The sequence below is a fragment of the Ranitomeya variabilis genome, chromosome 3 (genome assembly GCF_051348905.1).
Source record: "Ranitomeya variabilis isolate aRanVar5 chromosome 3, aRanVar5.hap1, whole genome shotgun sequence".
Lineage (NCBI taxonomy): Eukaryota > Metazoa > Chordata > Amphibia > Anura > Dendrobatidae > Ranitomeya > Ranitomeya variabilis.
The window spans coordinates 161,798,248-161,812,828 of NC_135234.1; the positions used below are offsets into that span (position 1 = coordinate 161,798,248).

The 14,581-nt window shown below is 44.8% G+C and overlaps 1 protein-coding gene across 8 annotated transcripts in view; it reads left to right on the plus strand.

The window, feature by feature from the left end:
• USP9X (ubiquitin specific peptidase 9 X-linked) overlaps window positions 1–14,581 on the plus strand; it is a 212,878-nt gene that overhangs the window by 182,664 nt on the left and 15,633 nt on the right. For all 8 annotated transcript variants that reach the window (XM_077294797.1, XM_077294799.1, XM_077294792.1 and 5 more), the window contains exons 34-35: window positions 897–1,038; window positions 1,282–2,032. In XM_077294797.1, the coding sequence (XP_077150912.1) occupies window positions 897–1,038; window positions 1,282–2,032 (893 nt within the window). The remainder of the gene's footprint in view (window positions 1–896; window positions 1,039–1,281; window positions 2,033–14,581) is intronic.

The following is a 14,581-nucleotide window of genomic DNA, read 5'->3' on the forward strand; positions in this document are numbered from 1 at the left end:
GGAGCATTGTATGGGGCATCTATGGGGCCATAAAGAACTGCATGGGGCATTTATGGGGCCATAAAGGACTGCATGGAGCATTATATGAGGCATCTTATGGGGCCATTATTAACCTTTGTGCAGCATTATATGGGGCATATTTGTATATGGAGCATCTTATGGGGCCATAATGAACAGTATGGAGCATTATATGGGGCTCCTGATTCAATATTGATATTCAAAAACACTTAACCTACTGATGTCTCAATTAATTTTACTTTTATTGGTATCTATTTTTATTTTTGAGATTTACCGGTAGCTGCTGCATTTTCCAACCTAGGTTTATACTCGAGTCAATAAGTTTTCCCAGTTTTTTGTTGCAAAATTAGGGGGGTCGGCTTATACTCTTGTCGGCTTATACTCGAGTATATACGGTATATGTATTATCAATTTATGTAAGTATATTTGTATCTATTTATATCTGAAAATGTTTATAAGCTTTTTATCATATTACCACTTTCATTATCCTACTATTAGTCTCCAGTCTCCATTCCTATTTTCCCACTCTGATTTTTCCACATGGCCACTCCTTCTTGCATCGTCAATTAGGAATAACAAATTTACTGCAGTAAAATGGAAACCTGTCCTTTATATAAATAGGGGCCGTAAATTGGTAAAATATGAAATGTATATTTGCTTCTAAACTTGTGAGAATCTCTATGAAACACAGTAAATTGACCAATAGTAACAGATAAAATATTTGTTGTGTACGTATATTATTTTTTTATTTTTAAGCTGCAGTTGGTAAAGTTCGATAGTTTCCCAGCAGCACCCAAAACTAGCTCTCACTTCACAGCCTTATTACCTATATACAAATGTGCCTGCTGGGCTTGAAAACTTCTTTGAACTTTTTACAGGTACGAATGTGAAGAATCTTTTACAACGCTGAATGTAGATATTAGAAATCACCAAAACTTGCTTGACTCTATGGAACAATATGTCAAAGGAGACTTGCTGGAAGGTGCAAATGCGTATCACTGTGAAAAATGCAACAAAAAGGTGAATCCTCTTTCTGAAACATAAGTTTAAGTGCTCACTTTTCCAGACTGTCAGACAATCTCCCTGGAGAGATAGCCGAACTGATAAACCAGTGTTTATGCCAGAAAACATGTTGAATAGTCACAAGCTTTTAAGCCAAGATGTTAAACCTACAGAGCCTCAGTAGTGCAGTATAGTCGCAGGGGCACTTTTGCCAAAGGTGCGCTGGAGACCGATATCTAACAAATGTTCTTGTGCTTTCAGGTGGATACAGTGAAGCGCTTGCTAATAAAGAAGCTGCCTCCGGTTTTAGCCATCCAGCTTAAACGCTTTGACTATGATTGGGAAAGGGAATGTGCAATTAAATTCAATGACTATTTTGAGTTTCCACGTGAACTAGATATGGAGCCATACACAGTGGCTGGTGTAGCAAAATTGGAGGGAGATGATGTAAACCCAGAAAATCAAGTCATCCCCAATGAACAAACTGAAAACGAACCTGCTGGAAGTACTAAATACAGGCTAGTGGGAGTGCTGGTGCACAGTGGACAGGCGAGTGGAGGTCATTACTATTCTTACATCATCCAAAGAAATGGTGGAGATGGCGAGAAGAACTGCTGGTATAAGTTTGATGATGGCGACGTAACTGAATGCAAAATGGATGATGACGAGGAAATGAAAAACCAGTGCTTTGGGGGCGAGTACATGGGGGAAGTGTTTGATCACATGATGAAAAGAATGTCATACCGACGTCAGAAGAGGTGGTGGAACGCGTACATTCTTTTCTATGAACGTATGGACACTCTAGACAAAGACAATGAACTGATCAAATATATTAATGAACTAACAATCACCTCAAAACCCCACCAGATCAAGATGCCGTCTGCTATTGAGCGCAGTGTACGCAAGCAAAACGTGCAATTTATGCACAACCGAATGCAGTTCAGCTTAGAATATTTCCAGTTTATTAAGAAATTACTAACTTGTAACAGTGTCTACCTGAACCCTCCCCCAGGTAAGTTCATACAAGCATCGCAGAAATTTGTAAGGTAAAAGCAGAGATGAGATTTTTTTTGTTTCTTGCCTTTTCTGGCACTGAAAGTGACCGGAGAATAGTTTAGTGGCACATACTGGATTCTGTGCTTTTGCCTATGTCTTTCAGTGGTCTGTTTTGTCTAAATTTCTAATGTCTCTACGGAGGTTTTAACAATTTTTATAGTGAGCCAGTGACTAAAGTGTTTTTGCTTTTTTTTTGTTTTTTTAAATATGGCAAAATAAAATTGTTTTAATCCCTGATGGAGGAGGGAGTGGGGAAGGGTTGGATCTCATCTTTCATTACTGATGCCTGAGCTGGTCCGTACTAATAAACATGCTCTCTTACATGGTTGTAAACGCCGTAAAAATGTCAGGTTTGTAGATGATTACCGGCTGACCAGTGAGGTTGGGTTCTCCTTAATCCTGCATTGATTACCAGTTGCTCCAGTGCTCTCCTTCAATGAAATAGTGTCTGGGGCTATGTGTGTTCTGCTCCTTACATGTGAGATGTAGACTTTCACATGTCAGGCTGATTGACGATGCTGAAGTTGGTTTCTTATTTGTCCAGTTTCTTATTTGGGGCTGAAGTTGGTTTCTAAAGCAATCTATTTTTGTTATTTACACGTTAAATGACAACAAAAAAAAAAGCACTAATAAAATACAATGCAGTGAGGTGCCCTGATGTGTACACGCTTAAAAGCCGCTACAAAAGATCTAAAACTGGCATAAAAATAAGCATCAAAGTGGCCACTGAAAGGTGTTATTGAAAGGATAAATTATTGTAAGCTACTGGTCTCGCACCACCATTACATATATAGTAATGCCCCACATCAAATTCAGCTAACTGTAGCCTGGACCAAATGTGTACTGGGTGTTAAACCTGGCAAATAGCCATTTTTCAAAAATTTGAATAAGTAACTGGTTTTTCCGGGAGTTAAATGAGTGACCTGAATTTGATGCATGCGATCACTGTGTATGTAATGGTCATGAGTAGGGTTGAGCGACTTTTATTTTTATAGGATCGGGTCGGGTTTCACGAAACCCGACTTTCTCAAAAGTCGGGTCGAGTGAAATCAGCCGATCCTATAAAAAAGTCTGGGTCGGCCGAAACACGAAACCCAATGCAGTGCAATGGGATACTATGGTTCCCAGGGTCTGAAGGAGAGGAAACTCTCCTTCAGGCCCTGGGATCCATATTAATGTGTAAAATAAAGAATTAAAATAAAAAATATTGATATACTCACCTCTCCGACGCAGCCTGGACCTTACCGCTGGTAACCGGCAGCCTTCTTTGCTTAAAATGAGCGCGTTCAGGGCTTTCCATGACGTCACGGCTTCTGATTGGTCGCGGGCGGCCTCGACCAATCACAAGCCGTGACGTCATCTAAGGCCCTGAACGCGCTCATTCTTAGGAAGGAAGGCTGCCGGAAAGAAGCCGAGGGTGAGTATATTCCTATTAGGTATATACTCACCCTCGGACGCGCCCTGCTTCTTTCCGGCAGTCAACCCTAGTCATGAGATCAGTGGTCCAACAGTCAACTCATGAAAAACACCGGTAACTTATTCAAATCTGTGAAGATTGGCTATTTGCCCACTTTGATGCCAGTTCCAATTCCCAGAACACACTTGGGTCAAGCTAGAGTGACCTGAATTTGATGTGGGGCATCACTATGTATTTATTGGTGAGAGATCAGTGGCCCAAAGTAATTTAACCCCTTCAGTATTGTCCTTCAGTGCCCACTTTGATGTCCATTTTTGTGCCAGTTTTATAACTTTTGTAGCTGCTTTTAAGTGTATTCACATCAGGGCGCCTCAATGCATTGTATTAAATTGTTTTGATTTTTGTCGATTTAAAAAAATAAATAAATTGACGAATAAGAAACCAACTTCAGCATCTTGGCTGCTTTTATTTTGTTGGTGATACTAGTGCGTTTTGTAGACGAGTTAGCCATGGTCATATTATATACAAGCTATTAGGATGACTGTGTACAATTTATTGAGCTGTCATATGGTGAAAGCTGTACTTGTAATACTACTGATAAATTATGACCACCACGCCGCATGGGAGTAGAAGGAAAACCAGGTTTATTCCTATACATACTGTCCGTTTTCACTATGAGGCTATGTGCACACGTCAGGATTTCTTGCAGAAATTTCCTGAACAAAACCGGACATTTTCTGCAAGACATCCACATGCGGGTTTTTTTTGCGTTTTTTGTGCGTTTTTTTTGCGGATTTTTCCGGAGGTTCCCAATGCAATAATATAGTGGGAAATCCGCAAAAAATCCGCAAAATTAATGAACTTGCTGTGTTTTTTACCGCAATGCGCATGTGCACAAAAATTGCGGAATGCATTCTAAATGATGGGATGCGTTTTTATAGCGAAAAATCCACAACTTGTGCACACAGCCTGAAGGAATACACACACACGGCAGTTATGAAAAGTGAATGAGGTGGTGAAATGGGAGTAACCTAGTGAAATAGGAGTAACCTAGTGAGGTGTGTCTGTACTAATAGATATAAGAAATAAAATAAAACTCCATATCCACCAGGTAGACTGGTGTATGTGCCTCAATGTGTTCTCTTAGAATAATGCAAGATGCTGTCCTGACTAGCTTTCTAAGATTGCAGGCTTAACCATTCAGCATTTGAGGAAGCTACACAGGTGGGTCAAAACGAGCAACAAGCTTCGCTGCAAGCTGAATGTAAGTTTTTCTCTAGGCTGCATCGGTCTGTCCTAGTTACCACTTGTGTGCTGTCACATGCAAATTCCCCAAACTCCTACATCTTGCATTACAGATGCCTCGATGGTCTAAAATCTACTCGTTTTGGAAAATCTGTTTCCTTTGTCACGGAAGAGCGCCCTTGAGAAACTTGCATTCAACTTACATTTAGGATTACCGCTCGTTTGGGCTTTTGAGTTTAATCACAAGTGCAAAATTGTTTTGCCTACAAACCTAACCTGACAGCATCTCGCATTATATAAAGATAACTGAACATTGAGGCACACACACCTGGTAGTTTTTATTTTCTTTATGCTACCAGTGCATGCACACCTTATTATTATTATTATTATTATTATTATTATTATAATTTTTATTTATATAGCGCCAACATATTCCGCAGCACTTTACAATTAAGCGGGGACATGTACAAACAATAAATTCAATACAGGTTAAGACAATTTAAACAGTGACATTAGGAGTGAGGTCCCTGCTCGCAAGCTTACAATCTACAAGGAAATGGGGAGGACACAATAGGTGAAAAGTGCTCGTTATTTCAGGTCTGGCAATTATAATACATAGGGATTTTCATACAAAGCTGCATGATCCGGTCATCAGCCCGTGTGTTTAAGTGCAATAGTCAAGTATCAAGTGCAGTTATCGTGTGCATGGAGGGTGTGGAGACAGATGAATAGTAGGGTGCAGATTCAGGGTAATATTTGGAAGGAGGGAACAGGGCAAAGTTAGTTTACTGAGTAGTTGATGTGGTAGGCTTGTTTGAATAGATGGGTTTTTAAAGCTCGCTTGAATAGGTCGGGGCTAGGTATCAGTCTGATCGTCTGGTGAAGTGCATTCCAGAGAGCTGGCGCAGCACGAGAGAAGTCTTGGAGACGGAGGTGTGAGGTTCGGATTATGGGGGATGCTAGTCTTAGGTCGTTTGTAGAACGGAGGGCACGTGTAGGGCGATAGACAGAGATGAGAGAGGAGATATAAGGCGGTGCAGAACTGTGGAGAGCTTTGTGGGTGAGAGAGATGAGTTTATACTGGACCCTGTAGCGAATGGGTAGCCAGTGTAATGACTGGCACAAGATGGAGGCATCGGTGAAGGGGCTGGACAGAAATATGACCCTGGCTGCAGCATTCAAGATGGATTGGAGAGGAGAAAGTTTGGTAAGAGGGAGACCGATTAGAAGAGAATTGCAGTAGTCCAGACGAGAATGAATAAGAGCGACAGTAAGAGTCTTAGCAGTTTCAACGGTGAGAAAAGGTCGGATTCTGGAGATGTTTTTAAGATGCAGATGACAAGAGCGAGTGAGTGATCGGATGTAGGGAGTAAAGGAAAGTTCGGTGTCGAATATGACCCCAAAGACAGCGGGCATGCTGCTTGGGAGTTATGGTTGAACCCTCCAGGGTAATTTCGATGTTGGGTAGAGTGAGGTTAGTAGAAGGGAGAAACACAAGTTCCATTTTGGAGAGATTTAGTTTCAGGTAGAGGGAGGACATGATGTTAGAGACAGCAGACAGACAATCCTTGGTATTTTGAATTAGGGTAGGGGTGATGACGGGAAGAAGTGTATAATTGGGTGTCATCAGCATAGAGATGATACTGGAACCCAAATCTGCTGATTGTTTGTCCAATAGGGGCCGTGTAAAGAGAGAAGAGGAGGGGGCCTAGGACTGAGCCTTGCGGAACCCCGATAGTAATTGGACGAGGAGAGGAAGAGGAGCCGGCAAAAGATACAGTGAAGGAGCGGTCAGATAGGTCACCTTGATAGTTCACTCCTATTTTACCACCTCATTCACCTTTCTCAGGTGTCACACCTTACCTTAGCTACATGATTTGTGTGTGTGTGTATACAGTACAGACCAAAAGTTTGGACACACCTTCTCATTTAAAGATTTTTCTGTATTTTCAGGACTATAAAAATTGTACATTCACACTGAAGGCATCAAAACTATGAATTAAAGGGGTTGTCCACTACTTTCAATTAACCCCCCAATGTATCCCCCCGGGGCCCCTAATGAATTGTGCAAATACCTTTCGTTGCCGTTTTCGCCTGTGAGCGGCGCTATTCCGGCGGGTGAGTCCGGGTCACGTGACCCCCAGGCTGCAGACGCCGCTTATTTCCGCCGACGTCACGTCAATTTCCAGACTCTGGAGATTGACGTGACGTCAGCAGCAGGCGTGAGCCAGCCTCACAGTCAGCAGTCACTCATCAAGAGTGACTGGGCTGTGGGCGGGGCTGGGGGCTGCAGGCCTGTGCTGGGGGCGGGCGGGGCTAGGCAGGGAATCCACGATGTGATGTGCGGGACTCGGCGTGCCGGCACCGGTATGTGTGGGCCGGGGCTCGGCGTGCCGGGGCCGGTATGTGCAGGCCGGCGCCTGGGCTCTGCGTGCCGGCGCCGGTATGGGTGGTGCTGGGGTCTGCTGCGGGGGTGGTCATTGGTGTGTGTCTCTGTGTGCAGGCATCGTCCGATGGGAGTACAAGTCCCATCGGGCTCTGCCTGCTACAGTGACAGTGAGTGACACATTAGCTAATGATGGGACAGTAGTAGTCCCATCATCCGGCTAATGTGTTGAATGTAAAAAAAAACAAAAACACATACATATATACAGTACATACATACAACACACACATGTGACATGTGACAACATGCAACATACAACAAGTGACATGCCATGACATGCACCATGCGACCACATGCACCATGCGACCACATGCACCATGCGACCACATGCACCATGCGACCACATGCACCATGCGACCACATGCACCATGCGATGACATGCACCATGCGGCAACATGTGATGACATGCAGCATGCGACGACATGCACCATGCGACGACATGCACCATGCGACAACATGTGACATGCAATGACATGCAGCATGCAATGACATGCCACATGCGATGACATGTGACGACATGCAACATGTGACATGCAATATGCGACGACATGCAACATGCGATGACATGCACCATTCGACATGCAACATACGACATGCGATGACATGCACCATTCGACATGCAACATACGACATGCGATGTCATGCGACATGCAATGACATGCAACATGCCACATACATACAACATGCATAGACATACAGTACATGTAACATAGAGTACATACTCACCATCACTTGTCACCTTGATCCCCGAAGCCAGTGTCATCTGTAAAAAATATTAAAATAATAAACAAACAATATACTCCCTGTCCGCAGAAATCCAATTAAAACGAGTGTCCCTCGACGATCTCCCGTGGAGAGCAGGAGCTGATGCGACTGCTCTCCAGGGGCTCCAGGAATACAATGATGGAAGGTATCCTTCCACAATGTATTCCTACGCCCCTGTGAGAAAATAGTCCCTAGTCTCACTTTATGCCATTGCTGTGTGAGAAGCAATTGCCATGAAGTGAGACTTTGTCCTAAGGTAACCTCTCAGTGATGCACTGTAGGAGCCATTGTCTCCTGTCAGTGTGTCACTGAGGGTCCTATAGAGCAGTGACATCACCCGATGTCACTGTTCTATAGGGGAGATCGTCGTGGGACACTCATTATTAATTGGACTACGGCGGACAGGTAGTATGCGGTTTATTATTTTATGTTTTTTGCAGGCGCTTAAGTATGGTAAGTATGGTGAAATGAAGACTATTAAAGTACATTTTTCCTGATTGTGTGTGTGTGTGTGTTTTATTAACCTTTTATTACTATTGGATTAATAACGGATAGGCGTCTTATTGACGCCTCTCCGTTATTAACCCGGCTTAATGTCACCTTACAATAGTAAGGTGACATTAACCCCTTATTACCCCATATCCCACCGCTACACGGGAGTGGGAAGAGAGGGGCTAAGTGCCGGGCTTGGTGCATCTTACAGATGTGCCATTTCCGGGGCGGCTGCGGACTGGTATTTGTAGCCGGGGGGGGGGGACCAATATCCATGGCCCCTCTCTAGGCTATGAATATCAGCCCGCAGCTGTCTGCGTAGCCTTTCTGGCTATTAAATATAGGATTACCCCACGTCATTTTTTGGGGGGGTCCCCCTATTTTAATAGCCAGTAAAGGCTACGCAGACAGCTGAGGGCTGATATTTATAGCAGGCTACAAATTTTGGCCGTCGGCTTTCCCCCTCTGGTGCAGAAAATTGTGCGGGAGCCCACGCCGTTTTTTTCATTTTTTTAATTAAATTAAACGCTCATTAAGGCCTCTTTTACACTTGCGTCGGTACTGGTCCGTCACTGTGTGTCGGGCCGACGTACTGACGCACGTTGTTAAATTTGTACACGTGGAGAGCGGATGCAGTTTTTCAACGCATCCGCTGCCCATTCTGAAGTCCGGGGAGGAGGGGGCGGAGTTTTGGCTGCGCATGGGCGGTAGAAAATGGCGGACGTGACGGACAAAAAAACGTTCACTTGAACGTTTTTTCGTGCCAACGGTCCGCCAAAACATGACGCATCCGTTGCATGACGGATGCGACGTGTGGCCATCCGTCGCAATCCATCGCTAAGACAAGTCTATGGGTAAAGAACGCATCCTGAGACGGATTGCTAAAAATGCAAGTGTGAAAGTAGCCTTAGAAACATCGGCCTTTCTGTTATATATCTATGGATATATTTATCTATAGATATATTTATAAATAGATATATCTATAGATACATAAATGTACCTATCCATATATATGGCTGCTTTCACACATCAGGTTTTTGACGTCAGGCACAATCCGGCGAGTTTTGAAAAAAATGGATCCATTTTTTTCCGCCGGATCCGGTTTTTTCTCATAGTTGTATTAGCGCCGGATTGCACCTGATGGCCACACGTTTCATCCGTTTTTTTGCCAGATCGGTCAAAAAAGCTGTTTCCGCCGGACGGAAAACACATACAGAGAAACGTTTTTTCTGTCCGGCGAAAAAACGCACAGTGACGGATCCGGCAAAAAACATATGAAACTGAGATGTGAAATGATGAATCCGGCCTCGGAATCCGTTTTTTCATGCATGTTTCCTTTCAAATCATGCACATTTTCCGTTTATTTATTTCCAAAAACTGCATCAAAACCGCGCAAAAACAGCATCAAAAACTGCATCAAAACCTGGTGCAGTTTTGGTGTGTTTTTGGTGCAGTTTTGCGCGGTTTTGATGCAGGTTTTGGTGCGGTTTTTATGCGTTTTGGTGCGTTTTTGAAAGCTCAAAGATGTATTATTGAACAAAAAAAAAATTTGTGATGTCATTGTCCAACCTCCTCTTTTACATTTGTCCAACCCACACTCCATTACACACACAGATAGATGATAGATGAAATGGATAGATAGATCTACATATAGATAGATCTATAGATGCATACATCTATCTATTCATATATCTATGGATATATCTGGATAGATATATCTATTGATAGATGTATGGATAGAGTAGGGTGTGTGTCCACTGTCCAGATTACATCCGAATTAGTTGCAGATTGGATGCTGCGTACTTGTAGTCCCATCGGATGATTCCTGCACACACACCCCAAAAGACCCCCCGCACACACCCGAACAGTCCCGCACACACCCGAACAGCCCGCAGACCCAGCACACACATACACACACCCCGTCACCGACCACACACTTCCCTCCTCCCGAACTGCAGCGTTTCTCGGACCCACATCCGCAGCAAAACTGCAGATCTTTTTTACATCTGCGGGTTTGCTGCGGATGTGCCCGAATCAATGAAAGTCTAAAGGTGCAGAAACGCTGCAGATCCGCACAAAAGGAGTGACCTGCTGCGAGAAAAAAAAGCTGCGTTTCGATGCTGCCTTTTCCGCAGCATATGCACAACAAGTCTGCGGCTCACATAGACTTATATTGGTTGTGCACTACACTGCGGATTTGATGCAATTCTGTGTGGCAAAAAACGCTGCGGATCTGCAATCAAATCCGCAACGTGTGCACACAGCCTTAGCATTTAGTGAACCTAGCAAAAAAGCCAAGCAAAAAACAAGTGTGGGATTGCCCTTTTTTTGCAGTTTCATTGCACTTTGAATTTTTTTCACATTTTCTGTTACACGACATGGTAAAACCAATGGTGTCGTTCAAAAGTAGAACTTGTCCCGCAAAAAATAAGCCCTCACATGGCTATATTAACGGAAAAATTATGGCCCTGGAAAGAAGGGGAGCAATAAACGAAAAAAGCTCCAGGGGTGAAGGGGTTTAGAAACATGAATATGGACATATCTATGGAAATAGACATAGATATATATCTGTATCTGTATCTATCTATCCATCTATCTATCTGTGTGTAATGGAGTGTGGGTTGGACAAATGTAAAAGAGGAGGTTGGACAGAAATGACATCACAAATCTTTTTGAAGATAGAGGGGGGAGAGGAGGGAGGGGTTGGGGTGTGTTTTGGAGTGGTTGTACCAGGTGCAGAGTTACAGGCGAGTGCAATGCATCATGGAACTTGTAGTATTAGAGCACAGTAAGTCAGGAGAAAGGAAGTTGTCGATTAACCCCATGAGAGCTGGATCCAGCACTAAAGATGTGCTGCTACAGCATGATAAAAGGTAATATTGCTAAAATAAACACAGTAGATGTTTTCAGTGGCCCATAATAGCAAGATTTATGAAAAAAAAAAAAGTTATAGTAGTGGACAACTTCTTTAACACATGTGGAATAATATACTTAAAGGGAACCTGTCACCTGAATTTGGCGGGACCAGTTTTGGGTCATATGGGCGGGGTTTTCGGGTGTGTGATTCACCCTTTCCTTACCCGCTGGCTGCATGCTGGCCGCAATATTGGATTTGAGTTGATTCTCTGTCCTCTGGAGTACACGCCTGCGCAAGGCAATATTCAGGTGACAGGTTCCCTTTAAAGGGAACCTGTCACCCCCAAAATCAAAGGTGAGCTAAGCCCACCAGCATCAGGGGCTTATCTACAGCATTGGGGGTGACAAGTTCCCTTTAACAAAAAAAGTGTGAAACAACTGAAATTATGTCTTATATTCTAGGTTCTTCAAAGTAGCCACCTTTTACTTTGACTGCTTTGCACATTCTTGGCATTCTCTTGATGAGCTTCAAGAGGTAGTCAACGGGAATGGTCTTCCAACAACCTTGAAGGAGTTCCCAGAGATGCTTAGCACTTGTTGGCCCTTTTCCCTTCAGTCTGCGGTCCAGCTCACCCCAAACCATCTCGATTGGGTTCAGGTCTGGTGACTGTGGAGGCCAGGTCATCTGGCTTAGCACCCCATCGCTCTCCTTCTTGGTCAAATATCCCTTACACCAGAGGTCCCCAACCTTTTTTGCACCAGGGACCGGCCTTAAGCAAGACCAGTTTTCCATGGCCCGTGGGGGTGGGGCAGGGGCGGGGCTTTGGTCATATGGGGGTGGGGTTATGGAGGGATGGAGCTTAGTGCATACTTATCATATAATTATGACATTTATAATGAGAATGTGATTCAACTTACCATAGGTTCAGAATGAGTGGGAGCACCATGCTTGTTTCCCTGGTGCTCTGCACCATTATTGCCCCATAGCTGTGCCATATAGTGCTCTGCACCATTATTGCCCCATAGCTGTGCCATACAGTGCTCTGCACCGTTTATTATTGCCCCATAGCTGTGCCATACAGTGCTCTGCACCGTTTATTATTGCCCCATAGCTGTGCCATACAGTGCTCTGCACCGTTCATAATTGCCCCATAGCTGTGCCATATAGTGCTCTGCACCATTATTGCCCCATAGCTGTGCCATACAGTGCTCTGCACCATTATTGCCCCATAGCTGTGCCATATAGTGCTCTGCACCATTATTGCCCCATAGCTGTGCCATACAGTGCTCTGCACCATTATTGCCCCATAGCTGTGCCATACAGTGCTCTGCACCGTTTATTATTGCCCCATAGCTGTGCCATATAGTGCTCTGCACCGTCCATTATTGCCCCATAGCTGTGCTGCTGCTGCTGCTGCAATAAAAATAATAAATGACATACTCACCTCTCTTGCTTGCAGCTCCTCAGCGTCCGGTCCCGGCGTCTCTCCGCACTGACTGATCAGGCAGAGGGCGGCGCGCACACTATATGCGTCATCGCGCCCTCTGACCTGCACAGTCAGTGAGGAGAGACGCCGGGAAGATGGAGACAGCGCCCGGCGTGTGGAACGAGGGAAGGTAAATATGCGATACTTACCTGCTCCCGGCGTCCCGCTCCTTCCCCCGGACAGCTGGTCTTCGGTGCCGCAGCCTCTTCCTCTATCAGCGGTCACCGTTACCCCTGATTAGAGAAATGAATTATGCGGCTCCGCCCCTATGGGAGGTGGAGCAGCCTATTCATTTCTCTAATGAGCGGTCCCACGTGACCGCTGTACAGGGGAAGAGCTGCTGCACCCGGAGACCGTGGGACGGGCAGGGGGGAGCGTCAGGAACCCCAGCCCCGCACTGTGCATAATGAATAACACAGTGCGGGCCCCAGGCAGGCACGCACAGCGCAGGCGCCGGATTTAAGAAGCAACAGCGCTCAGGGGGCGGCGACCATCGCCCCTGAAGAGAAGAGTGACGGCAGTTGGGAGGATTGATAGAGGACGATTCGGACCGCCTCCAGGTACAATATCTGGTATTTGTGGCCAATTTTTAAAACGCTTTATTGAGGTAATAAATGAATCAAAAACTAAAAGAGCCACCTTGTTAGACTGCAGCATTACTGCTGCACAAGGTGGCTCTTTTAGTTTATAACGGCTGGGGGGGGGGGGGGGGGGTGACAGTGGCCCTTTAACAGTTGTTGTAGAGATGTGTCTGCTGCTAGAACTCTGTGTGGCATTGACCTGGTCTCTAAACTGAGCTGCTGTTAACTTGCAATTTCTGAGGCTGGTGACTCGGATAAACTTATCCTCAGAAGCAGAGGTGACTCTTGGTCTTCCTTTCCTGGGGCTTTCCTTATGTGAGCCAGTTTTTTTGTAGCGCTTGATGGTTTTTGCCACTGCACTTGGGGACACTTTCAAAGTTTTCCCAATTTTTTGGACTGACTGACCTTCATTTCTTAAAGTAATGATGGCCACTCGTTTTTCTTTACTTAGCTGCTTTTTTCTTGCCATAATACAAATTCTTGGGGCTTGTTCACACCATCCTTTTTTTGCTGCGGATTTTTCAGGTCCTGATTTGGAAATCCCGCAGTGCAAAACCGCGGTGGATTTCCCTGCGGTTTTTTGTGCGGTTTCTTCTGCGGATTCCACTGCGGTTTTCCAACTGCACTTTCCTATTGGTGCAAGTGGAAAACAGTTGCGGAATCCGCAGAAAGAAGTGACATGCTACTTCTTTTTTTCCGCAGAAAATCAGCGCGGATTTTCCAGCGGAAAAAAGCAAAGTGGGAACAGCGGATTTGGTTTTCCATAGGGTAACATTGTACTGTACCCTGCATGGAAAACGTCTGCGGATCCGCAGCTGCAAATCCGCTGCGGATCCGCAGCAAAAACCGCAGCGTGTGAACATAGCCTAACAGTCTATTCAGTAGGACTATCAGCTGTGTATCCACCAGACTTCTGCACAACACATCTGATGGTCCCAACCCCATTTATAAGGCAAGAAATCCCACTTATTAAACCTGACAGGGCACACCTGTGAAGTGAAAACCATGTCCGGTGACTACCTCTTGAAGCTCATCAAGAGAATGCCAAGAATGTGCAAAGCAGTCATCAAAGCAAAGGTGGCTACTTTGAAGAACCTAGAATATAAGACATAATTTCAGTAGTTTCACACTTTTTTGTTAAAGGGAACTTGTCACCCCCAATGCTGTAGATAAGCCCCTGATGCTGGTGGGCTTAGCTCACCTTTGATTTTGGGGG